Here is a 27,068-nt window from a genome sequence, read left to right as displayed (position 1 = left end):
TTGAGCTAAGCCTTATTTAAAAACATTGGCTGGCCCAAAAAATAACTTTTTTTTTTTTTTTTTTTTTTTTTTTTTTCATCTTTTTTTAAACATTTGGACCTTAAACCCTTAAAATAAGCCCAAAAAAGGCCAATTTAAGGCCCAAAACACTTAAAAAGCCCAAAAGGCCATATAAAAAAAGCGGTTATAAAACCGCCGATTATTTGATTGAATAACCGCTAACCGCCGGTTATAAAATAACCGCTAATTGCCTAGGCAGTTGCCATCATTAAAAATTAATGAGTCCTACTATCAGGCTGCCAAGAGTCAGACAAGTGTCTGTCAAAGTCTGATGTGACTTTATTAAAAAAAAAAAAAAAATTGTAGAAAAATCTCTCTCTTCCTAGTCCTACTAGATTTTTTTTTGGTTAAATTTTTTTAAGTTAATATTTAATTTATAATGTTTCAAAATTTATTTTTTGATTTAAAACTAAAACCTATAGGTGGAAGGTTAACCCTTTAGAGACGGTATCACTTAAAATTGATTTTATCATCCTAAATTTAGTGTTAATACCTCAAATTTAGTGCGAATACCTTAAATTTAAATTTTCTTTAAATATCTCTCTTCTCCAATTAAAAATAAAAAATAAAAGAAAAAAAAGAAAAGGTCATGTTGACGCCGAAAATCTCAACTCAAAATTAATAGTTGCCCAAAGCAGTTGTGGTTGCGGTTGCAGTTATAACCAATAACCGTCAATTATAACCTTTTGGGCACCCCTAGGTATTCATATGAAAAAGGGTTGGCCTATTCTTATTTCATTTTAGACTGTGTTTAATTATATATTTTTATTAAATTATATTTTAAAACAAAATAAACTATAAAAATATATTTAATAATGTGATAATCAAAATTAATTATTAAATTAATATTTATAAAAAAATAAAAATTTTAGAGCTGATTTTTACTGTCACGTCCTCAGTAGAATTGTACAACAATCATATAAAATCTGTTAAATATTATTTATTACTCAAAGAAAAAAAAAAGTGCAAAGTTATAATTAGAGTTCGTCTACCTTAAATTATAATTAATACCTATAATTAGCGAAGGGTAATGATTACTACCAAGGATGTGAAGGTCTCAACCCTACCATATAAACCCTCCAGGCAACCCAAAAGAGTTCAATTTAAAAGTCCACCGCGAATGCAAGTTGCAGCATGATTGGATCTACACCGTCCATTACGTCGGTGGGGCTCACGGAGAGCGGGTCCCACACGTCACGAACGGCAATCGTGTCATTGACGTTGCAACCGAGGGTCTCTCTCTACTGTCTACCACCCAGATCCGCCGCCTCGTTTTAAACCCCACCGTAAACCATATTCAACCCCTTTCTCTCCTCCCTCTTCTCTGTCGCTCTCGCTCTCCCTCTCGCGCCTCAAAAACCCTAGGAGAGAGAAACAGAGGGAGAGAGCAACCGCGCCGCACGAAATTAGAACAGAGCAGAGAGCATGGCGCAGCAAGCGAACGGCGGTGATGTGAACACGCAGCAGCAGCCGCAGCAGCAGCAGCAGCAGCAGCATCAGCAGCAGCAGTGGATGCAGTCGCAGCAGCAGCAACAGCATCAGCAGCAATGGATGGCCATGCAGTACCCAGCGTCGGCGATGGCCTTGATGCAGCAGCAGCAGCAGCAGATGATGATGTACAACTACATGCCGTACGCACATCCTCATCCTCATGCTCATGCTCATCAATATCAGCAGCAAGCTCAGGTTCAGCATCAGCATCAGCATCAGAAGCAGCATCAACAGCAGCAGATGGCGTCCGCCGACGAGGCCAAGACGATCTGGATCGGCGACCTCCACCATTGGATGGACGAGACCTACCTCCACAACTGTTTTGCACACACCGGCGAGGTCTGCAACCCCACTCTTCTATATCTATATCGCTATCTATCTTTGTGCACCTGTGTATGCATGAATGAAGGAAGAGTATGTGTATTATGGCTGAAAGTTCCAATTGTGGTTTAGTTTGTAGCTTATTGGTGCTTTAATGCTAAATAATGTTGTCAATTTTAGGTTGATTGGATATTTAAAATTATTAAAGCTTCTTGGGAAGGAGATAATCGTAGTTTGTGTTGTGGATGATAAGGGTCGTTTTACTTTTTATTCTTGTAAGATTTAGATCGTATTGAAACCTAGCACAGAAGATTGCGATGCGATATGGAAATCATGATATAGTGTATCTCATATTTTCATTATTGTTATGCTTGTATGTTCTACTATTTGATATATGGAATTTCACCCACTATAGTACTACTAAATTTACGATTGTAGAGAGAGGAGGTTATTTTGAAAAGCTGTGAACTTTGCCAATTTCTGTCAGTGAAGAGAGAATTGGATAGTTTGTGATTCTCAATTTGAGAACTAGCCCTTGTCAGAGTTGTACCCAAGACATTTTAATTTGCAATGATCTAAGTAGCATTGATTCAGGTCTAATCATATTAAAGATATTTCAGTGTGAATTGGTTTCTTTATCAAATGTCTTGAGTGAAATCTGTTTTGTATACATTGGTGTGCAAGCTTGTCTGGTTCCGCTTTGATTGTACCACCTATAAGAGAACACATCATCTACCAATGCTCCAAGGGCCTAACACCACCATTTTATCCATACTGTCGGCATTTCTTGGATTTCTTACTTAAGTTTGTTATGAGCAACACTTCCCCTTGATTGATGGGTCAAATATAGGCCTGATCTGTATTCAGCTTTTGCTTAGATGGTTATGTTACAATGTGTTAACTAATGGCCACCATCTCGTTCATAGGGACTCAGAATTTAGGTGGTTATTAGTTCTTTATGATTTCTGGCTACTAAATTTATTCCATGCATCTTGAAATATGCTCACTTGATTTTAGAATTTAGTCTTCAATTTGTATTTTCTTGATGAGGTTGCTTCCAAATAGCTTACTTGCATCTGAGTATGATTTGCATTAGAGTAATTCTATATATTACCCCATTATCCCCCCATCCCTGCCCCGTTCCTCATAGTTGATGTGGTGGGGTCCCTTAAACGAAAAAACTCATTTCTGAGCACCACATGTTATAGGGGATCATGCCACATCAGCTTTGGGGGGAGGGAGGGAGGGATAATGAGGTGATGTATAGCATTACTCTTTGCATTAATATGTTTACTTGACTTGTTATTTTGTGCATTATCTTGTTACAAGCTGTTGATTTAATCGTCTCTAATGTCACTTTTGGCTTTGTACTCTCTCCTGGCCCCCCCCCCCTCTCTTTAATTGTATGTGAACAGTAGCTTATGTGTCTCCTTTGGCGATTATTTATAGTGATTTCTTTGTTATTCTGGCTACTTCTAGTTAGGTTTTTCCTTTTGTATACTTCCTGTGTACTTAGGGGTACCTTGTGCTTTTATTAATATTTGACGATTACTTATAAAAAAAAAATTGAATGAGATGACCTCCCATCACCTCCGATGATGCCCTTGCTTTCTGACTTTTTGTGATGCAAAAAATTTGCAGGTCTCATCAGTAAAGGTTATACGCAATAAGCAAACTGCTCAGTCAGAGGGGTATGGATTTGTCGAGTTCTATTCTCATGCAACTGCTGAGAAAGTTCTGCAGACCTATAATGGTGCTGTGATGCCAAATACAGAGCAGCCCTTCCGTCTAAATTGGGCGACCTTTAGTACGGGTGATAAAAGATCAGACGTTGCTTCTGATCTATCCATATTTGTAGGGGATTTGGCTGCAGATGTAACTGATAACATGTTGCAGGAAACCTTTGCTACTAGATATCCATCTGTTAAAGGAGCAAAAGTGGTTATTGATTCAAATACTGGTCGTTCAAAAGGTTATGGGTTTGTTAGGTTTGGTGATGAAAATGAGAGGGCAAGGGCTATTTCTGAAATGAATGGCACGTATTGTTCAAGTAGGCCGATGCGCATAGGTGTTGCAACCCCCAAGAAATCATCTGGATTTCAACAACAGTACTCTTCACAAGGTATCTTGTAAACCCCCCATCTGATACTGATGCTTCTAAGCTTTTAAGCCTTTATGTCCTTGATGTTGGTTGTTGATGGTGCCAATGTTTCTTGCTATGGTATTTTCTCCTTAATCTGGTCATTTTCTTGTCAACTCATTGTCATCTTCTCTCTCACTGGTTTGTATATTGTTATGTGCTTGTTTGCATAATTGTGACGTCCCCCCTCCTTTAAAATGGTTCAAACAGTGAAAAAGGAGAGAGACAACCAAGCTTGTTTATTTTGTTTTGCTTTACTTCAGCTGCTCCTGCTTTTAAACTTGTTCATACCCTTCCTGTTTTCAAGAAAATGCATTCTAGTTGGTCTTCTGTTCCATAAATGTTTGCTGTTATTATGTGAGCTTGCCCCAGTGGATCGGAAAGGATCCTGAGTTTTGTCATCATAATCATCATTGGTACTGAATATTTTATTTAGACTTGATGGCTGCCGCCTTAACCTTTTTCTCTTGCTCTTGGTCCCCTTCCACAACACAACTCACTCAACTCAATAAAGCCTTGATAACGAATTAGCATCAGCCACATGAATCAGCTTCTAAACTAAGTCCTCCCCAATTGGCTGAAAATCTTATGAATGTAATTTGTGTGGCCCTGATTGTTTTCTTTCCAATGCTGACGGTATCGCTTGTGAGAAGGTTTCAAGATGTCGCCAATTCCATCCTTTGGTACTCGTAGCATCCTTTTATTACTGATAATTTATCTTCTCTTGCTCTATCACCTATTGCAACAACAAGAGATAATACTACTAGTACCCTTACTACTGCTTTAAGGTGAAATAATATACTCTGATGGTGCTCCATTTTGAACAAATAAGTTAGTTCTTTACCAACAATTGTCATTTTTCAAATGATATAGCTACTGTTATATGATTTGTAAGTGATTTTTGACACCTCAAGAAGTTAGTCCCACATTGGAAAAATGGATTGTCCACATTAAGTGGATGGATTATAAAGGTATTTATGAGTGCATGTTCTACATTGGTTCTTTATTAGGCGATACTGCGCTTTATAAGTGATTCGAATGAGCTCTTATTGTAACTTGTGTAGTCCTTTTGGAATATAGTGCAGACGTGGTTAGCGTTTTTACTGGGTTGTTACAAATGATATTAGAGCAACTTAGTAACACCATGTGGTGCTAGAGCACCGCATGACATGAGCCTTGACAAGGACGTCAGAGATTCTAGTGGGGGAGATTGTAATACCCAGGAAAGTTAATCTCACATTGGGAAAATAAATTGTTCATATTGAGTTGGTGGATTTAATGTTACTTATGGGTGTTAAGTCTCACGTTGGTTATTTACTAGGTGAGACTGAGCCTTATAAGTAATTTTAAAAAATTCCAATCGTAACTGGACTAATCCGTCTGGAGTAATAATGCATATGTAGTTAGGTTTTTTATTTATTTTTTATTTTTTTTATGGTAACCAAACCCTCCACCCCCTTCTTATTAGGGAAGATGTCTTTGGAGTTGCAGCTCATTGGCTCTTTTATATCTTTCAATTCATATTGATACTTGCTTAATTTTGGATTCAAATGCCTTCATAATCTTATCTTTTTAAGCCCTCACTGATAGGTCCCAATCAAAGAATAGAAACACAACTAATCTTTATTAGTTGAAAGATAATACACGATACAAATCTCCACTTATGGTTGGAGTATTACCATAATAGAAACACATAAACACACCTTACGTTCTGATACCCCTAGTGGGTGCTAGTCAGAACAAGATAAACACGATAGTACTCCACTTTGCATGGGAGTTGATCCACAATAGAATTATAATTCTACACTAATCATAACATAACATAAAGACCCTTAAATACTTCTACTCCTAGCAGTTACCTAATCTCCCATGATAACAAGTTTGACACTACCACTTCTCTCACGCTATGACACGTCTCACACCACAACACATAATGGCCCATACTAAATCACCTCCCAATAGTTGAGTAAACTTCCTACTAACTCCATTAACCAAGCCACATTGCCTATCATTTACCACATCATGGTAATTAACTAATGTGACCTAACATTCCTCACCTCTACGGCAAGCACCTTGTCCTCAAGGTGGAACGTGAGAATTTGAAGTTGAAGGTTTGATTGATGTTGAAGGCTTGTTTGATGTTAAATGTTTGTAACCACTCTCCAGATAATGTCCTCCGGTGACCGATGTTCCCATTGGATCAATGTCTTATCTTCTTCCAATTCTGCCATAATAGGCCCATCTCTTTCAATTAGAAAAGCTTGCACCATGTTGCATCTGTGGCCATGAACAAATTTCTCATTACAATTAAAGCACAAGCCTTTTGCATGTCTCCTCTGCATCTCATCCCAAGAGATTTTCTTAACAATTGATATTATTGGTTGGGTGGTTATTTATGGGTTGCAATTCCGACTCGTTGGCCCTCCTTTGCCGACACAATTGGTCATCTTTCATTCGAGCTAAGCTGATAGTATCTTTGAGTGTTTTGGGTTTGAACATTCAAACTCCTCCTACAATCTCTGGTTTAAGACCCCAAAGGAAGTTGCCTATTCAAATGCTTTTGAGTCCACCCTTGACCTTTGTTCCCCAATCTTTCAAACTCTTTTTGATAATCACGAAAGGACCCTTCTTGTGCTAGTTTCATCAAAGACTCATCAAAATCTTCGTAGTCAATTGGCATGAACCTAGCCCATAGTTCCATTTCAAATATGTCCCAAGTAACCGGCATAGCTTCCTCTTGTTGAGCCTTTTGCAGCCACTGCCACCATTGGTTGGCCTCACCTTCAAGATGGAAAGATGCCAGCACCACCTTTTGCTTTGGGGGCTTCCCATGATAATCAAAAAATTGTACTACACAATTCAACCATTCGGTGGGATCATCTCCTTGATAAATTGAAAAGTTCATTTTAGCATAATGTGGCACCACTACTTGTCGCCGGGTTGCCCCTGCTTGATGAAAACCTCTTGAAGGACCACCCTACTCATATGTGCAGTATGGTTGACGTCCCACTGGCCCATGCTGCATTGAAAGAAGGGTTGAGATTTCATTTAAGGCTTCTTCAATTCTTTGCATGCGATCAGCGGAGCTAGTTGCTCCTTCCTCCAAGTGTTGAATGATTTCCTTAACGTCATATACATTTGCCTCCAAAGATTCAATCCTGTCACGATTAGTAGCCATATTCTTGGGCTCTGATACCAATTGATAGGTCCCAATTAGAGAATAGAAACACAACTAATATTAATGACAATAGAAAGATAATACATGATACAAATCTTCACTTATGACTGGAGTATTACCACAATACAAACAAATAAATACACCTTACGTTATGATACCCCTAGTGGGTCCAAGTCGGAACAAGATAAACATGATAGTGCTCCACTTTAGGTTGGGAGTTGATCTACAACTGAATTATAATTCTACACTAATCACAACATAACATAAAGACCCTTAAATACTTCTACTCCTAGTTGTTACCTAATCTCCCATGATAACAAGTCTGACACTACCACTTCTCTCACACTATAACACGTCTCACACCACATCACATAACTGCCCATACTAAATAACCTCCTAGTAGTTAACTTCCTACTAACTCCATTAACCAAGCCATGTTGCCTGTCATTTTCCACATCATGGTAATTAGCTAACATGACCTAACACTCACATCCTTGTTTTCAATTTGTTTTACATGTTCTTTATGGAATTATTTCCTGTATGCTAACCTATTCCTACATATAATCAATGCTTAACAAATTGGTTGTGGCTTATCAAATATCTATTACTAGTATAGTATCTAGAGAAAAATTCTCATCTGCTACTAATAATGGTAAGTTCTGCATTTCTTGTTCAGTCAAAGGGGCATCAATAATATTTGTGAAATCATTTATAGCTAACTACTCGACCTCTCATGTACAAATTAAGATTGTGTTGCAAAGGTGGTCAATGTTATTATTTCGTACTTCTTATACACATGAAATCTTCATTTTTATTACTTTGTCACAGCTACTTTTTCTTTTCCCAGATGCATCAATGCTGTGTTATATATGTAACAGTTCCCTCCCTAGATGAACATGTGCTTTTTTTGTGTGTTTTCTCGCTTGTTGGCATTATATCTGCTGATTGAGTTTACTACTGTAGCTTGATAAGATTATTATTAAAATATAGTGTGCTTCATATCTTACTCAAATTGGATTTTGATCTATTTGATTAAATAGCATTGGTGTTGGCTGGTGGGCATGCATCAAATGGTGCTATCACCCAAGGTTCCCAATCTGAGGGCGACTCAAATAACACAACTGTGAGTCCATTTCAGACCCTTCTGTGAACTATCTTTGAACCCTATTTGTATATCGCTAACCCATGTTTTATTATAGATATTTGTTGGAGGACTAGACTCTGATGCCAGTGATGAAGATCTCAGGCAGCCATTTTCCCAATTTGGTGAGATTGTCTCTGTGAAAATACCAGTTGGGAAAGGATGTGGATTTGTGCAATTTGCTAACAGGTGCTCTTTTGTCTTGTAGTTTGTCTTTGGAGTTGAATTATAAAAAAATCCATTTGTTAATGCATTTTAGAGGTGCTTTTTGTTTGAAGAAGACATAACGGTGAAATTATATTTTAGTGTTTTGTATTTTGGGTTGTTTGTTAATGTTTTTGTTTTGAAAAGAGAAAACAAAAGGAAGAAGGAAAAAGTGTTATCAAAACAAAGCCTTCCAGTATCAAGTAAATAATCTTAATTAATTTTTGTCACATTATGTTCTTGTGGGAATCTACTAAGGAGCAAGTATATTCAAGTTTATGTACAAGAGATTGGAGGTGATGGTGAAGTTCATAAAGCTCTTTGAACGTAGATGACAACAACATTATATTAATTATTCACCAATTCCTTGTAATGATTCCCTTGTGTTGTCTCTGGTCATAGAAAAAGTGCTGAGGATGCGATACAAAGTTTGAATGGGACAGTCATTGGAAAGCAAACAGTTCGTCTTTCGTGGGGCCGGAGTCCAGCAAGCAAGCAGGTAATTTTGCTTAATTTTGTTCAGAAAGAGTGATTTTTCTCAGTTGAGTTATATCATAAGTTGTTGATGCTTGTTTTGAATGACTTGTCAACATGCTTGAAACCCATCTCCCCACTTTTTTTTTTTTTTTCTCAACAATATTCCTCTCACCAGTTTATATTTCTCATCTGATTTCTTAAATTCAATGGGACTTGGCAGTGGAGAGCAGATTCCAGTAACCAGTGGAATGGGGGACATAACAGAGGGCAAAGCTATGGTGGGTATGGATATACTGTGCCACAGACTCAGGGTCTAGGCATGTATGCTACAGCTGCAGTTCATGGAGCTTCCTGAGAGGTTGTAGCTATTGTCAACAGCAGGTATTCTGAACTTACAGGAGTGGCTTTATAATTTAATTACCAAAGACATGATTGAATTAGGATGGCTTTAGCTGCACATCCTGTAGCTGGATTAAATTTTGATATATTGGTCATGTTTTAAAATTGTACTAATACTATATTTACTATGAGTCTTGGTCGAAGGATGTCTTGATGGATGAATTTTTTTTTTTCCTTTTACTGTCTTTTTTTTTTATTGGTTGGGGAAAGAGTTCAGAATTATTAAACTCACTGGGAGAGAAATGTTGAACGACTTTGAACACGTATTGGATCGTAAATTAGTAGAAGAGAGTGAGGTTTTCTAAAATCATTGTGTGTTTTTTAGTATTATTCGTTGATTAATCAGCTTGAGAGGACGCTAGTTCATAAACGCGCGAGGATCTTTAAGCTCATAGGTGTACAGCATCTCTTAAAATTCTTTTTTATTTTAATGGATAATGATAACATTCATTTCTGTCTGCTTCTTGCAAATATGCTCAGTGTTTGAACGGTTTTGGAGTTTTAACTGGTGAGAAAAATACATTGGCCTTAATTTTTTTAGTGGGTAATGTAAACATGTTGAACTAATTTATGGAAATGGGGAAAATGCGTTATTCAAATTGCTATACGACTATCATACAACTGAGATGATGTGTCCGTAAAAATTAGCCCCCGATAAAAATGATAAATGTCACGAGAGCTGAAACTCGTTACTCTTCCTGATCATACACGATATATTTAGTTATGCCAAACTGGATTGAAAATTAACATGGCTCATAGGATAAAACATTTTTATGGCAGCACAGATCTGATTTTTGTTTGAGTTCATTCTTTAGGGATAGACGGATAATAACATTGGCTGTTTTAAGCGACAGGATGTCGCCACAGAAGGGAACAATCATTTAATAATACAATACTCAATAGTCTGAAAAAGTCTGCAATATTTGCACTCGTTTAGTTGCAATTACTATCCATCGAAGGCAAAGCTTCCAATTCGTATAAATGACTCGACGTTTATTGGTCCTTTCTCATTTTCCCAAAAACTCAGCAAAATAAATGCTTTTATTTAACTTCGCCGGAAATTATTACTTTCTTCGTACATTTATGACCTCAGTACTTGGATGGAGGCCTGGAGCCCGACAAAGTACTGGAGAATAAGAACTGAAATATAAATGTTGAATTTAAATTAGTTAAATTATATCAAAATATTTTGGATAAACACGCCAAAATTTTTATCTCTCTAAGGTTTTTTTTTTTTTTTTTTTTTCTTTTTTTCGACAATTTATTCTATGGGTCAATCAAAATGCCAAGAAAATCTTTACCGTTAATTTTTTTTTAGCTGCCGTTAGATTGATTGAAACGCACCGTTTTGCCACGTCAGCATAATTTTTTATTAATTTTATTTAAAAATTAAAAAAAAGAATAAATAAAAAATAGAAGGGGTGGCTCTTTTTTTTTTTTTTTTTTTTACTAAAGAATAAAGAATAGTTATCTACATACTCCGGTAGATTTTCTACTTGCTTTTATATATTAGTTATCTTTCATTTTTAATTACGTTCTATTTCTCATATTTCTATTTGGAAGAGAGGGTGGTGAGAAACACTTTTTTATTTGGACATTGTGCAATACCGAAAAACAAGAAGTTGCTATTTATTGTATTTTAGCTCACCTCTAGTTTTTGTCTTTTGTTTTTTGTTTTTTGTTTTTTTTTTTTTTTTTTTTTTTTTTGACATGTTTACAAAAGGAAATGAGGAGGGGGGATTCGAATTAATAACCTCCGCTTCATGATGCTCGTTCATAGCCGATTGAGTTATCCCTTGGGGACTAACTTACCTCTAGTTAATCTGCCAGAGGGGACATTATTAGTTAAATTTAGTTAATATTGACATTTTACGTATTTTACTAGATATGCTTACAAGTTCTGTAACTTGTTTGTAGTAGTTATAAAATCTATTTGCAGGGGAAAATTTGGTTTGTAAAGCCAAACATATTGCCCTAAAATGTCTAAAAGTTTAATTTAATTTTATTAACCCTGTTTGTTTCGAAATGTTATAATATTGTGTGCGTGTGTTTTTTTTTTTTTGGGTTTTTTTTTTTTAATGTAATTTTTTGAGATCTACATAAAGCAGCCTACCATCATCTATTGACTTTGACTTTATATTAAAAAGAATATTATTGACATAATCCAACAGCATTCTCACAAGTTAAGATAAATACAATGATATATAAACATTTACTAGAATATAAAATAATATACGTTTGGACTTGGTTTATCTTTCATTCTTTCTTATTTGTAAGTCAAATGAAATTATGAAAAACTTAATAATGGTAGATTATAGCTTTTGTTTTTGTTTTTGTTTTTGTTTTTTTTGTTTTAAATGAAAAATGGTTATTTTAAAGAATAATAATGTTTAAGCAGACAAAAAAACCTGTAATAATCTATACATTTATTACAAGTCTTCAAGGATGGAAATTGAAAGTAGATTGAAATAAATAAAAACAATACTTAGCTATATCTTCTATATATTCAAGACAACAACGAACCACGTTTGAAACCTATTATAACATAATAATAATAATAATATATATTACATTTTTATCCCACAATTTTTTTTTAACAATGATAGATTCAATGGCGAGTTGGGACTGATACGTTAGCATTGTGAAATAAAAATATACTTTATAACATTACCATTATAACAATGCCACTTTGTCACATCAATTTTATGAATTATTTGTAAAATATTTGTGTGACATGTACCATCACTTTGACCATTAACTCCCGGAGAAAAATTAAGAGACCTCCAAACCTCAATGAAGAACTATGTCTGAAACCTATTATAACATAGTAATGTTGTATATCACATTTTTATTTCACAACTATTCTGTATTAATGTTGATGAGGAAATCTCAACCAATTCTTTAAATTTTTTACAATAACTAATTTAATGGTGGATTGGAACTCTCGGATTTCCATTGTAACAATGGCATCTTGTCAAATCGTTTTTTCGAGATACTTATAAGATATTGATATGGTTTCCTCTTTGCTCTTACCATTAAACCTCCGACATTTTGAAGCCAGTCCAGAAAAATATCTGTAAATGTCTGGTTTCAAAAAGCAACAATATCTTATATCTCCATTATTATTATTATTTCTTCCACTTCAAGTTACCTTGTACGATATTTCTCTCTCTCTCTCTTTGAAGTTTGAACAACAAACCCATAAAATGATAATTTACTCTTGATGTGCCGTAATATTTAATGCTGAGATCGACTGCCCGCGACCAAATCAGTTGAGGCGAAAGAGATCCTGGTCAGTGTTTCAGACATTGTTGTTGAAGCTTTCCTAAGACGACGAATCTTGAAATGTTTGAAGCAAAATCTCTACAACATCTTTTCTTTTATTTTTATATCTCCCACGTGCATACTTTCATTATTTGTAGGCGTAGCCTCATACATACGGAAGCCAGTGGAAAAGGGTTAAGCAATATCTATACGTTAGAGGACAATTTTTAACAAAATTTACAAATTCGATAGGAAGTTAATACGAAATTAATGGGTTAAGATCGAAAGGTTTGATTAATTTAATTTTTTTTTAAAAAAAATCAGTACATGTGGTTTACTTGATTTACAATTGGCTCACTGTGCTATGAAAATGAATTTAGATGTCACTGAGATATACCAAAAAAACAATTTACTCCATACTGTCAAATTCCATTTTTTAATTTAACAGATTTCATTAATGTACATACGGGACTGGAGGCTGGGAGCCATTGGAAAAGGGTTATGCAATCTCTCCGTTAGGGTTAGACAATTTTTGACATGATCTGTAAATTTGACACGAAATTAGTAAATTATGGTAGAAGAGTCTGACCGGTTTTAATTAAATGAGTTAGATTATGATTGACTTGTATAGTTTTATATTTATGCATCAACTAACATACAACATTTAGAGATTACAATATACTACACGACAGGTTAAACGGTTTGACTCATTTAATAAAAGGAATCGAATTAGAGTTTGACATAATTTGAACACAAACATGATAAGACGAAAACAGTTACAAAATTGCTGCTCTATTTTAAACAATAAATATAAGGTACATGCACACGCACATGCAATTTGACATGAGCAAGTCTCAGGAAAGAGGTATAATAAAATGAGTCACATGTTTGAAATGGATTTTATAAAATACTTTTCCTTGGATTAATTAAATAGGATGATTATGTGCTATAATATAAGCGTCATGATCATTGGTAAACTAGTTATAATTTATAATTAAAGTCGGCCTCCCATAATGAAAAGTCAAAGAAAACAAAGGGATAAAAGAATATATTAAATTCTTGCATCATTATAAGATGAAGTTAAAGAGAATATTGTACACGAGTTTTTTGAATTTTGTATACCATTGACAATATGTTCTCTCTAGAAGCGCGGCGTAAGCAGCTTTGTTTTGTCCAAATCACAAACTGAAACATCATCAACCAGCTGCCTCATGCCAGCTTTCAATTTTGATAATTAAAAAGGAAACAAATTAATTATAAATATTCAATTAGTTGGTGATTAGATAACCTCAACCTCATATCAAGCCAGGGTAATTACAAAAAATCAAGATTAATTAATGTGACTTGGATGTCACATTGAGCATGCATGCAAATTTAGAACAAGATTGTGTCATACATAATACAACAAATCTTAATTATGCGTTACGTTATGAAATATAGGCCATAGACCGAACTATTTAATTCTTCTTAAAATTCTATGATAAATACCTAAATTATTAAGACTTTCTTACAAATTCATGTGTTAATCAACAAATAATTTGTGTGAGCTTCTTAAATTCTTAATTATATCTTTACACAACAAGGAGTAAACATTCCAAGATAACATGTTAGAATATAAATTGAAGGAAAAACTTCACTTATTATGTAATTATATTCTTAAACTTTAAAGTGTCATTTTAGATTTTAGGGTTACAATCTTTTAAAAGTTTGCAATGTCAACAATCCCGTCAAAATTTAGCATTAAATCAAACAGTTGACGACAAGGGCGGAACTACACATGTGTTTGGAGGGTCCCCAGCCAACCCCCACCCCCCCCCTCCCCTCCAAATTTTTTTTTTTTTTTTAAATTTTGCCCCCCAAACTAAATATTCAAGTTCCGCCCTTGGTTGACGAGGGAAATTTTCAAAATACCGCTAAGATATTTATAAAATTACAAAAATACCTTAAATTTGGACGGAAGTGGATTTCGCTTCTTTCGTTATGACTTATGTTGAAGTTGGACAAAAGCGTTGACATTGCAAACTTCTGAAAGATGATAATCTGAAATTGACACATTTAAAAGTTTAAGGGTATGATTACAACAGTAATGAAAGATCAATGATTGTAAGTAAAATTTTTTTTTTTCTAAATTAAATGAATACATTTATCTCTTCTTATAAACTTAATTTTTTAGATAAACAACGATTTAAAAAAGTATGAGAACAAATATTTAAATTCGCACCTCTCTTTATTAAAAAAAAATTTGAACCCGCCATAAAAATTTGGTGATTCAAGATAACATATTAATTAAACATATATGTAGCCCAACACCAGTGTATATAGCTTTAGCAGTCGACAGAGGCACCTTTAGTTCTTTTTTTTTGTGAGTAAGGCAGCTTTAGTTTTAATTTATTTCCTTTCTGCCCAAAGCAGGATAGAGAGATAGCAAGTACCGATCGAGGGAAGTGACAAACAAAGGGCTGAAATCAAACAGACAAATTTTTTGGTGAGAAAATTAGAGGAAGCAGCAGGCAGGCAGGCAGGGTCGTCTTCCATTTGAATTAAATGCAAAATTGATAGTGCAAATCTTCAATTTTGGCAGCAGAGAAGATTTTTTTTTTTTTTGTCTACAATTAGCGTTCATACTTGATGTTTTCTTTCACATTCCAGATTTTTGTGGGCTGCCAACAACTTCACAAACATCATCAACTGTGTCAGCTGACAGCCACTCTCTTCTTAAATTGCTCTAGAATAGAATTGATGTGTGGAAGAAGATGTGAAACCGGTTATCAATACTGCCTAGTGGGTTTTGATTATTCTGTATGTCATAATTTATTATTTAAAATTATGGTTTTGTCAACTTCACAAATGTTGCTCTCACTATAATTGATGACGGATGAAGAATATTGGCATCACCAATCACAATGATCAGCAAGGTTAATTTCCATGCTTAGGCTGATGACGATCTACACAAGTTTTTATTTAAGTTCAAGGAAACTTCACAAAATATCTACGCGTTTTCACATTATTTTTTTAATGCCCAAAAACTCTAAATTTAAGGTATTGGAATTTCAATTTTTTACAATGTTTTCATCGATTAGGATTTTTCGTTAAATATTGTTACAATTTTCAGAATGCTCTTGTTTTTCATTATAAAAAATAAAATAAAAAATTACAAAGATTCAGGCGCTGGTAAGAATTTAAGGGAATTTTAAAAAATAAGTGCCTTAATTTAGTAGAGGACATTATAAAAAATTGAAAGTTCGATATCCTAAATTTAGAGTTTTTGAACATTGATGGGGTAATGTCAGAACGCGTGAAAGTTTAGGGAAGTTTTGTAAAGTTTGCCTTTTAAAACTGTTTTTGAATTTACATATAATAGAAAAGAGTAATGATTTGTATCACGCAGACATCTTACAAATATCTTACAAAATTGACGTGATAAAGTTTAGTAGCTCTTGCATAAACCCTTGTTAAAAAAAATGTTCAAATACTACTAAACCTTGTCATATCATATTTATGAGATATTTGTGTAAAAGAAGTGCTAGAGAGACAAAGAGAATGAGCTAGAATTTTTTCTAAACTGATGTGACAAGAATTTTAAAATGAAAAAAAATTAAATTAAATAGCCGGTCTGGAGTGTTTAAAATTCTTGTCGCGTCAGTTTGAAAAGAATTCTAACTCGTACTCTTTGACTTTCTAGCGCTTCACTTTGTGTATTAAGGAAAAACTAAAATAAATAGAGGACTAATTATAACTAATTTGCTGAGTTGGACGAATTGAAGGGGCATTTTTGAAGATCATGCCATATCACCATAGCCGTCATTTATATTCCCAGTGATACGGGCGACAGCTGCAGCACGCCAGGAAGGGTTCATTTGATCCATTGATCTAATAGATAACACGTGGCAGGGGACCTCGCTGGCATGGCTTGTAGAAATACACCCAATTGGAGAATGACACCTGGCTATGTAGTTATGCAATAGGAGAATGTTTGGTGTTGTTTTAGTCCTAATTAGATATTAATTTTTTTTTTTTTTCTTTTAAAGCAAAAAAGAAAGTAAGAACAAGTTTTTTTTCTGCATTTTTAGAAAACAATATCCACATAATATCAGGAGAACACTAAAAAAACATAAAAAGAACAAAAAGAAGAGTAATGCTATATACCATTTTTTTATCCTCCTAAAGCTGATGTGCTTTTCAAAATTACCATTAGATCAAAATTCAAGTATGATTCATCTAAAATTTAATGGTGATTTTGAAAGCCACATAAGCTTTAAGAGGATAAAATGAAGATAAAAAGATAGTTTATAACAATACTCCATAAAGATGTCTGTATGTAAATATAAGAAAAGAGGTGGGCATTACGGGTACGCTCTAGAATACACACAATTACAAAATTGATTTTTCTCCCCATAACTTTCTCCCCAAACAACTATTACTAATGTAAGAATCAGAGATATTTTTCATTGTCACATCCAATAAGTCTCCGAGCTTACTCCTCTTCGATTGAAGTTTAGGTATGCGATCGATTGCATCGACAATAATGGTTGCATCTTAAACGCTCCCCATGAGAAGACAGAAATATACTAGAACAAACATAAATTTATTTTGTGTGCCTCATTATTCAAATCATAATCACACATATATTAGGTCTATAACTATTTCACTATATTGAGGAAAAAATTGAAATTTTGGTGTTTGAATTGAAAAACGCTGTCAATTTTAGAGATGTAAATTGTAATTTTCTCCTATATTAATTGTCAAAAAAGACACTACAAAAGAGAAGAAAACTTCATAAAATCTCCCGAACTTTTACACCTTTTAAGCCTCCTATTCTAATAAAAAAAAGGGTTAAATACTCCATACCCCCATAGGGTTTCCCAACTTTATTTTTTTTCCCCCTGAGGTTTCATTTTTATCGCAGGAGGTCCCTATAGTTTTGATAAGTGACCAAATTAGTCCATCCGTTAGTTGACCGTTAGGACTGACACGTGGACCAATCAGACGTCGACACGTGGCACATATTTAATTTTTTTTTAAAAAAATTAAAAAATATGTTTTTTTTTTAAAAAATAAAAAAAATGTATTTTTTTAAAAAAATACATTTTTAAAATTTTTTTTTTAAAATTAAATATGTGCCACGTGTCGACGTCTGATTGGTCCACATGTCAGTCCTAACGGTCAATTAACGGATGGACTAATTTGGTCACTTATCAAAACTACAGGGAAGAAAAATAAAATTGGGAAACCCTAAGGGGGTATAGAGTATTTAACCCTAAAAAAAATTGGTAATTTCACTTACCCTTATGCGCCTTTTGCAAACACCCCCTAATGTTTAAAGTCTCTTACTTTGGTGTATCGAATTTTGATTTTCTTCTATTTTTTTTTTCCTTCTGTTACATATTGCAGTTAAATTAAAAGGTGGAATGAGTAATTTTAATAAGGGTATTTTAATAATTTTACACATTTTCAAAAGTAGAAAGAAATCAAAGTTCTATATATCAAAATGAGAGATTTTAAACATTAAAAAAAATGTTTACAAAAAAGGTATAACTTCACGAGAGTTATCCCTCGCATGTTCGGCCCCAGTTGAATTGCAGGGGATCCCAGCCTTCAGGTAGTTTATTTTGTAGGGACTTCAGTCATAGGTAAATGGAGAGCAATTGATTCACTCGATTCTGCCACGACATATAAATAAATAAAGGTAACAAAAAAGTCAAAATTGTTTGGTGACAAGGGGAAATCGTGTCGGCAAAAGTTCTGTGGTCTTTACTTCGACCTGGCTGCCTCCAGTATTCCATCCCCATGAATGTAAGACAATTCTAAAGATAAAATTCAAGAAAAAAACAAAATTAGTTTCAATTTAATTTGCAATAAAATTAATTTTATTGTGTCAACTCAAATTCAATTATATAATGATTAAAAAATATATATAAATATATAAAAGCTAAAAGCTAAAAACTGAGAAAATAAAAAAGTTGGAAGAGGGTGGCGGCTGACTAGCTCACTTTAACTATTTAAAAGATTTAATGTGATATATATATAAATAGTTTATTTGATGATAAAAATTATATGGTTTATTATAAAATACATGGTTAGTGGAGTTAATTTTTTTAAGTTTAAAAATAAAATTAATTAATCTTGTTAACTCGAAATCTTAAAAAACAATTAAATAAGTAATGATTAGGATGATTTACCAAAAAAAAATATAAGTGAAGACAATATTTACTTCATATGATGATGAATGATCAAGTTAATTAAACAACACATAAACAAATTTGAGTTTGTTTGAAAATAAATGAACTGATAGATTATTTAACTCGGAGATAAGTTATAATATAACTTGTTTGAAACAAAATTAAATAAACTAACCATCCAAGGGAAATCACCACCTTTTTTTTTAAAAAAAAAAATTTCGTTCTCTGTTTTTGTTTTTGTTTTGTTTTGTTTTGGTTTTTTTTTTGTTTTTTTTTTTTTTGTAAATTTTATTTGGGTAGAATTGTAATTTTGTTAGGATATTGTCAACAAAAAGACAAAATTTGTATGAAATTGAAAAAAAAAAAAAAAAAAAAATTGATTTGCTGTAAGAGTCCTAAAGAGATTTGAAACAATTTGTATACCTTAGATATCGATGTGATACAAGTCTAATCTTAATGACCAATTTCTTACTTGCGTGTTTAAGTAAGTAATTTTAGGTGGCCTACTTATGTCTTATTTGTGTCCTATTAAGATTGATGTAGCTATTAAATCATCATTTGATCAAAATTTAATAATGATCAATAAAAAACTCAATGATGATTTTAATAGCCACATCATTCTTAGTAGGACACAAGTAGGCTACCTAGAATTACTCGTGTTTAAGTAGAAGGAATGTTCTTTTTTTTTTTTCTTTTTTTTTTAATATAGTAATTGACATAAGAAATCACTTAAAATACATTAAATTAGCGTCATGTCAATCAATGTAAAATATGCAAGATAAATTAGTGTAAAGAGTGACATTACTCATAGAAAAATACTAAAAACTATATTTTTATATTATAACTATCATATGATATTGATATAACAGTTTCAACCAACTTTTAGATCAATTTATTTAAAAATAATAATAAATTGTAAAATATAAATGTGTAATTTCTATCATTACTCTTACTCTAAAATGAAAGATTTCAACTCAACCTTTGTAGACAAGCAAATTCACATAGAAGAATCAATTATCCAAAATTCAAATACACAAGATTTATGTCGCATTCACATCTCTCTCAACAAATATTTAACTAAAAAAATGCATTTTTATATTTTAACTGTCTACTTTTTTAAAGTACTTTCATCAGACTCAGCATTTTAGTTATCTACTTTTATTTTTCCATTTAAAATATTCTTTCCTTTACACTTTTCTTATTTTAGAGGAAGAAAGAGAACAATATTAGTATTTTTTAATTAATATAACTAAGAATTTGTTGAGATATAATTGCTACAAAATTGTGAAGCATTTTTTAATACAAAATTAGCCAATTTATTAAAGGAAAGGAAAAAAAAAAAGCCCAACAAACTCATGGAGAGAAAGAAAGATTTATAAAGGCAGCTTTTGATGACCAGTTTTGTTGTCAGTATCCAAGTCAAAAATCCCCCCTCCCTCTTCTTCCCCTCCCCTTCCTCCCAACTGCTCTCTATCTCTCTCTCGCGCGCGCTCGTACGCTATAAATCGTCACAGTTGAGCAATCCCTCACTTCTCGATCAAACCCACAAAAAGCTGAGCAATCCAATCATGGAGATGGAAGTGGTTGTTCCAGTCCCTCCTCCGCCTCCGGTGGACTTCAACTTCGACAGCACCTGCTCCTCTCCATACATGACAGCTCCTTCCAGCCCTCAACGATTCGGCAGCTTCCTCTTCAGCGCCCCCACAAGCCCTTCACGCGCCTCCGCCTTCTACCGCGAGCTCAACGACCTCTCTCTCCACGACATGATTCCCAGAAAGTCCGCCTCCTCTGTTCCTTTCAACTGGGAAGAAAAGCCCGGGATTCCCAAATCCAGACCCACCAGCAATGGCGAAAACAATAACGATAGCGATGACGGCGACGGCGACGGTGACGGTGTCGGTGAGGATTTTGAGTTCAATTTTAGTGGGCAATTAGAGCGAACTTCTCTGTCCGCGGATGAGCTCTTCGACGGCGGCAAAATTCGGCCTCTAAAGCCACCGCCTCGGTTGCAAGTCGGCGCCGGAGCTAATGGCTCGGGGTCCAACGTTTCCTCTCCGAGGTCTCCAAAGTCTCCGAGATCTCCGAGATCGAGAATTTCACAGGGAAAGAAAATGGTCCAAGAAGCGCTTTCGCCGCGTCACAAGAAAGATTTCGATCCATTCGCGGCGGCGATAGAGGAAAACCGCAGAAAAGAAGAAGGGCGAGAATATGAACAAAAGCCGCGGGGGAGAGAAAGGTCATCTTCATCAAGCTTTCTACGTAAAGGAACAAGATCTCTGTCTCCTCTGAGGGTCTCTGACATTGTTTATGAAGGGGAAGAAAATTCACAGGCGAAAGTGAATCCTTCAACAACAAACAGCGCTAAACCTTCCACTTCCCCCACTTCTTCTTCAACATATTCTTCATTTCTATCATCCATTTCTTTCTCCAAAGGTTACAGAAAATGGAGTCTCAAAGATTTTCTGCTATTTCGGAGCGCGTCGGAGGGCCGTGCAACGGGGAAACATCCATTGACGAAGTACGCGGTTTTGTCGAAGAACAGGGCGAATGAAGATGTCAAGAACTCGAGCTTCCGGTCCACGGACAGTTCCGGCTCGGTGTCGAGCCGGAGAAGAGGACCGCTTTCGGCCCATGAGTATCATTACACAGTGAACCGGGCGGTTTCAGAGGAGATGAAGAAGAAGACTTTCTTGCCTTACAAGCAGGGCCTGCTGGGTTGCCTGGGGTTCAACCCTGGTGTGCAAGAAATTTCCAAGGGTTTGGGCTTTTGACACGTGGCCGATCCAGATCTCTCATCTGGGTGGGTCCCTTCAATTAATATATATATATATATATAATATCAGTAATTATATATGTTTAGGGTTTGTAATTTTATGAGCAGCTTGGTATATTTGTTCTCTGATTTGTGTCTCTATCCATGAAAGGGACTGAAAATGTATGAAAGTTGTTACAGCAAGACATAAGAGATTACGTACACAAAGTGTTTACTTGATTGTGTTTAATTAGGTAAAAGTAAACGCTTTCTTTTCCTTATGGTGAGGTGCAAGTAAACATTAATTAAATAGTTAGAAACCTGTCAATCTTATCACCATAATTGATTCTGATTAAATTTCTAATTTCATATATTAATGACACTTTGAAAACTATATATAATATTGGTCATCTCCTTCGACGACATCATAGGCTCCATTTTTATCTATGCATTTGTTCTGAGTTTAGCTTCGAGTTGAACTCGATTTTTATTGATGCATTTGTTCTAGGTCTAGTTTAAGTTGGAATAAAACGCGTGTTTTAATCTCAACGGGTGTAAAGGCATATTCTTTTATGAAATGTCTGGAGAATGATAGCACTAGATGGATTTGGCAAAAAAAAATATAAAGAGATTAGGGAAAGGGAAAAGGGTATTAGGAGATCACATGCAAGGAAAGGAAAATGTAAGAGAAATCATTAGTGGTAATGATGTTGTACAGTAGAAAGTTGTGTGTGATTGGGTTGTTGGCACCAATGGTGGAGTGAAGGTGGACGAATTATGAATTTGAAATTTAGAAAAAAAAAGGAAATTAAACAAACAAAATTAACCTTTTTTCTTTCTCATTTGGGGCCATGTTTGTCTAAATATCCCTCCAAACTGCAATGATTAGGGACCCGTTTGTACAACAACAGCTGTAATTTGAAATGTTTTTGCCCCAAGGCATGTGTTGTGTCTTAATATTTGTACTTTAAAGTTTCAAATGATAGGGAAAGGCAACAAAAAAGAAAAAAAAAGGTAAAAAGTAGACAACGAAATTTCAGACAGAAACCAATTATGCAATTAGGTAATTGGTATAGTTACCATAGTACTCTATGTCGTATATATAGTTTATAAAATAGATTGTTTTTTTTTTTTTTACAAAGTTCAACTAGGAGATAATTGTTCATTTCATGGGTTTGAACCTTCAAAAATATGATTAAATTAACAATAATCATCACTTAAGCTTCTTCGCCTTTGAACCGATCGATTACCACTTTACCTTGATCAACCGTGCACTGATAAGCTGCATGCTTACTACTAAAATTTATGTTTACATCGTGTCAATTCTAATTTATTAATTTTATGTTAAATTATTAAAATTTATCCGCCCTTTACGTAGCGTGTCGTGTTGATTGCATCATGAGTTGTGCTTTAATTAAATGCTCACATTCCTGTACGGGAAAGAAGCAGCCATGCATGGAAATTAAACTAGCTTTATGTAAAGGCTAGCTATGTCGATAATAGAGGAGACCCACGTGAAACTAGTAATTGTGTCACCTCGTTTATCTCTCCTTTATTATTTAGAGTGAAAAAAGTAAAATAGGAGATGGTGCATGGTCGTGCATGATAGATAGATCATACATCAATATCATACAACTATAGTCCATACATATATATATATATATATATATATATATATATAGATATAGAGAGAGAGAGAGAGAGAGAGAGAGAGAGAGACTGGACTTGATGCTAGCTTCAGAACCATTACAATTATATCTACACAAAAAGTTTGTCTCATTTATGTGATTATAATTATTATCATGATGGCAATGATAATGATGATGCCATAGTTATGTACATACAGCAGCCGTATTGCGTGGTTTTTGGCGTTAGTTATGATGATAATGGATTCGGATCCCCTAAAATTTTTAGGAGAATTCTAATTTCTAAAATTTCATATTCAAGTCATTCATTTTCATCTAAGATTCATTATTCTGCCACGTATTTCACTACTAATAAAATAATAAAATAATGATGATTATTAATATCATTAATATCACTAAAAATTTATTATTATTTTATTAGTAGTGAGACACGTGGTAGGATAATGACTCTTAAATGAAAATGAATAACCTAAATCTGAAATTTCAAAAATTAGAATTCCCATAAAAATTCTAGGAGATCTGGATCCGCTGATGATGGTAGTCTTTCTTGATGAGTGCATGCATGTGTGGTTTAATTATATATGTTCTGTTCATGGGTTTTTCATTTTTTTAATGGGTGGAAAAAGAAGAAAAAAAGAAAAGAAAAGAAGAAAATTAAAACATATGTAAATAGGCCAACATCCGGCCTCTTTTAAATACAGAGGTTGCCGGCCTTCTGATCATCGATCGGCGTTGTTTGTGCATATAAGAGATTCTGTTTCTTATACAGGAATATTAATGTAGATCTATTGATTGATGTACGTACGGTCAGATGTTTTGTTTGGTTGTAGTGCTGAATCATATCTGTGCATACAAATTTGTTGTTGTCGTGGTTCTAGATCTAATTATATATATAATAATTTTGCTATTCGAATAATTAAACAAGCCATTATTAGTAACTTTGCTGTAATCTAAACGGTAGAGGTAAGAGAGCTTTTATAGAATTATATGTACATATTGTAGTTGGACAACTCAAAATTTATTTGATCAAGTAGATCTTATGTACACTCTTTCACAAATACCGTTCAAATTACTAACAACGTACTTAGACGAGAAAAAAAAGAAAAGATGGAGTTCTCAATTCGACAGGGTGCGAAACCATCTTTCTTTTTTGTTCTCTTCGTTAGAATCTTTAACAATTTTTTTTTTTAGCGTGGATATATAGATATATACTTTTTTTATAGGCATTTACCATTGATGTTTGCGTATAATCAAATTTTTAAGATTTGATTATTTTTTGTAGAATATATACCTCACATACCACATATTGTCAATGTAATACAATTATATAATAAAGTCATTCAATATAAAGATGATCTTCCATTGGATTCTTCTAAGTAATGGATGTAGGTATTTAAAGCAAAACCACTTTGAATTTCTGTGTTCTTTTTCTCTCCTTTCGCTTCTGCTTTTTTGCGTAAATCTTATTTTATTTTATTATTTTAACAATCTTATTGTTCTTGAGAGTATGGAAGCATGCACCTTCTTGCTTGAAAAAGAAAGGCATTAGCTTATACTTTACTACCAAGTTTACCTAATCATTTATACTCAATTTCCTTGATTAGCTTTGAATGCAGGCCTTTGACTGATTCCTTTGAGATTTTCTTTAGATAATTAATAATGAAGTGATGTGCTTGAGAGTAAAGCATTTGGGATAAGGACATTATTTTAAAAGTAATTAATTAACCAAAGATTAAGTCAAAAGTTGTCTCTATATAAAATAAAACAAAGAGAAAGATGAAGAAATTAAACAACCATCCAATATGTCTCTTGCATGCCAGTTGGATTGGCAAGCTTAGCTTCGAGCTTCACTTCATGGAAGTTGCAGTGTAAAAAACAAAGACAAAATGAGATATAACTCAATAATAAGAAAAAGAAAAATAATAACAATTTCCATGCTTGAGGGACTGAATTTAGCGAGAGTGAGAGGTGTTGAAAAGAGGTGTTGCTCAGAAAAAAAAGAAAAGAAAACAAAAAAAGAGTTGTTGAAGATGTTGAAGATGGACCAGATGCTCATGATGGGTCCTTGTAACTTGTAAGGCCAATTATATACAGTCAAAATGGTGGGCACCCTTCACATAAGTAGAAGCTACCCCTAAATTATGTTGCCTGCTTCTTTCTTTTTCTTTCTTTCTTTTTAGATAAATGTGGTTTACTTGGTCATTTAAGCAAACAAAACATCTTCTTACTTTATTTTATTTTATTTTAATTTTAATTATTTATTTTTTAAACCACCTTAGTTTCATTTTGGTTGGTTATTGATGCTTTAGTGAGACCGAGTTAGGCTATAGTTTAGTTGGACTTGAGAGAACGCTTATAGTTCCAACCGTCTAAGAGCATGCTTGAGATTGCATTTGAAAAATGGAGTTTTTAGGTCAAAAAACACTTTTTCACAAAGCTTTATTTTTAAGTTTTTGCCAAAAGTGCACTTTTGCCATTTTTTTTTTTTTTTTTTTTAAAGTGCTTTCAATTTTTAATTTTTTTACCAAACATATACATTTTTCTTTAAATGGACTTTTTAAGTGTTAAACGTATTTTTAGGCACTTCAAATGAACATTGAAATAGGCCCTAAACCTCTTCTAGGCGGCTTCTAGCAAGTAAATGTTACTATAATTACATTCAAGTAAAATAGTCACAATTAATCTCTCTCTCCTACCTTTTTAATTAGAAAAACATCTCATTACGTTAGATATTATACAACATACAATTATATATGAATGTCAAATTTCCCTAGCAATAGGTCCATCAAAGTTTGTTTAATGATGGTCTATTTCATTTTATTATCGTTAGAGTATTAATGAAATAATGAAATTTTAGATTTTAAATTTATTGAAAATTTAAACTATTAATTAAATTAATGTTTTCCAATAATAACAATAAACCCTTCATAAAAATAAAAATAAAAATTTAAAAGTTGTCAATTTCCCTTTTTAAATTTGTTCAGAACCAGATTAAGTTGGCGGTGCACGTTTTGATCTGAACGGTCTGACACCATTTGAAAGCAGAGACACGAGATGTTCCACAAAAGTCCAACATCATACGTGAAACCAAACGAAGGCCCTATAGCCGTGCGCCACATGGTCAACGACAGGACACAGCTCACAGACGTCATCCTCTTGTTTAATTGCTTTCTTTTGCTAAAGCCGAAAATGTTGACAAAAGAAGTCAAAGGATAGACCTAGTCAATAGTACCGGAAGGTCCACGTGCTACATCGACTTGAGCTGTTTCCCCACTACATTCTTGTGGTGGTCCGTGGTCGGAAGGCCGCCGAGATCATCATCATGGTCCCAAAATTTCTTCCCATTTTAAAAGGCTGGTCAAAATATGCAACATCCATATAATTTGCCGACAATAATTCATTCTCATAAAATTTTACCTTAAAATTATAGGTAATTTTTTTTGTTTTTTACCTCCATAAAAAGTTATTGTTTTAGTTTTGCTCTTTTTTACTGATATTCAGGTTCCGCCCTTAACCCCAATTCTCTTGCTCGATGATGAGAAAATTTACAAATTGAATCAATTGATACCAATATGATGATGTATAAAATATTGTTTGCATAAGGATTGTTAGTAAATTTTTGCCTATTATCCATTAATGCCATATCTAATTATTGTATCCACTTTTCCATTTATCACCAATTCTAATGTTGCATATTATTATAGATCAAGACCTTAAATTATCGCTGTAGCCGGCGTTAGAGAGAGAACTTTCGACCTCTCTCTAGTTTTTCCTCTCTGGTGAGTTTTTTTAGAGAGAATGGATGGTTTTCCATCC

At 33.9% G+C, this 27,068-nt stretch overlaps 2 protein-coding genes across 2 annotated transcripts; both read left to right on the top strand.

Moving 5' to 3' along the window:
* Window positions 1-1,338: 1,338 nt before the first annotated feature.
* Window positions 1,339-9,589, top strand: RBP47B (RNA-binding protein 47B). The gene is made up of 6 exons (XM_059589906.2): window positions 1,339-1,890; window positions 3,514-3,994; window positions 8,231-8,313; window positions 8,390-8,520; window positions 8,938-9,034; window positions 9,233-9,589. The coding sequence occupies exons 1-6, from the start codon at window positions 1,486-1,488 to the stop codon at window positions 9,365-9,367; spliced, it is 1,332 nt and encodes a 443-aa protein (XP_059445889.2). The 5' UTR covers window positions 1,339-1,485; the 3' UTR covers window positions 9,368-9,589.
* Window positions 9,590-20,274: 10,685 nt separating this feature from the next.
* Window positions 20,275-21,842, top strand: LOC132191974 (calmodulin-binding protein (DUF1645)). Its single transcript, XM_059607137.2, has one exon. The coding sequence runs from the start codon at window positions 20,423-20,425 to the stop codon at window positions 21,623-21,625; it is 1,203 nt and encodes a 400-aa protein (XP_059463120.2). The 5' UTR covers window positions 20,275-20,422; the 3' UTR covers window positions 21,626-21,842.
* Window positions 21,843-27,068: the final 5,226 nt, after the last annotated feature.

This window comes from Corylus avellana, chromosome 2 (assembly GCF_965113065.1).
Source record: "Corylus avellana chromosome 2, dhCorAvel1.hap1.2, whole genome shotgun sequence".
NCBI lineage: Eukaryota > Viridiplantae > Streptophyta > Magnoliopsida > Fagales > Betulaceae > Corylus > Corylus avellana.
This window is presented reverse-complemented; position numbering and strand designations above follow the sequence as displayed.

Excerpts from the sequence above, each read along its gene's own strand:
- LOC132191974 (XM_059607137.2), top strand. The coding sequence starts at position 20,423 with ATGGAGATGGAAGTGGTTGTTCCAGTCCCTCCTCCGCCTCCGGTGGAC.
- RBP47B (XM_059589906.2), top strand. The coding sequence starts at position 1,486 with ATGGCGCAGCAAGCGAACGGCGGTGATGTGAACACGCAGCAGCAGCCG. Across the intron at positions 8,521-8,937 it reads TTTGTGCAATTTGCTAACAG|AAAAAGTGCTGAGGATGCGA; the intron begins GTGCTCTTTTGT and ends CTCTGGTCATAG. Across the intron at positions 9,035-9,232 it reads GGAGTCCAGCAAGCAAGCAG|TGGAGAGCAGATTCCAGTAA; the intron begins GTAATTTTGCTT and ends GGGACTTGGCAG.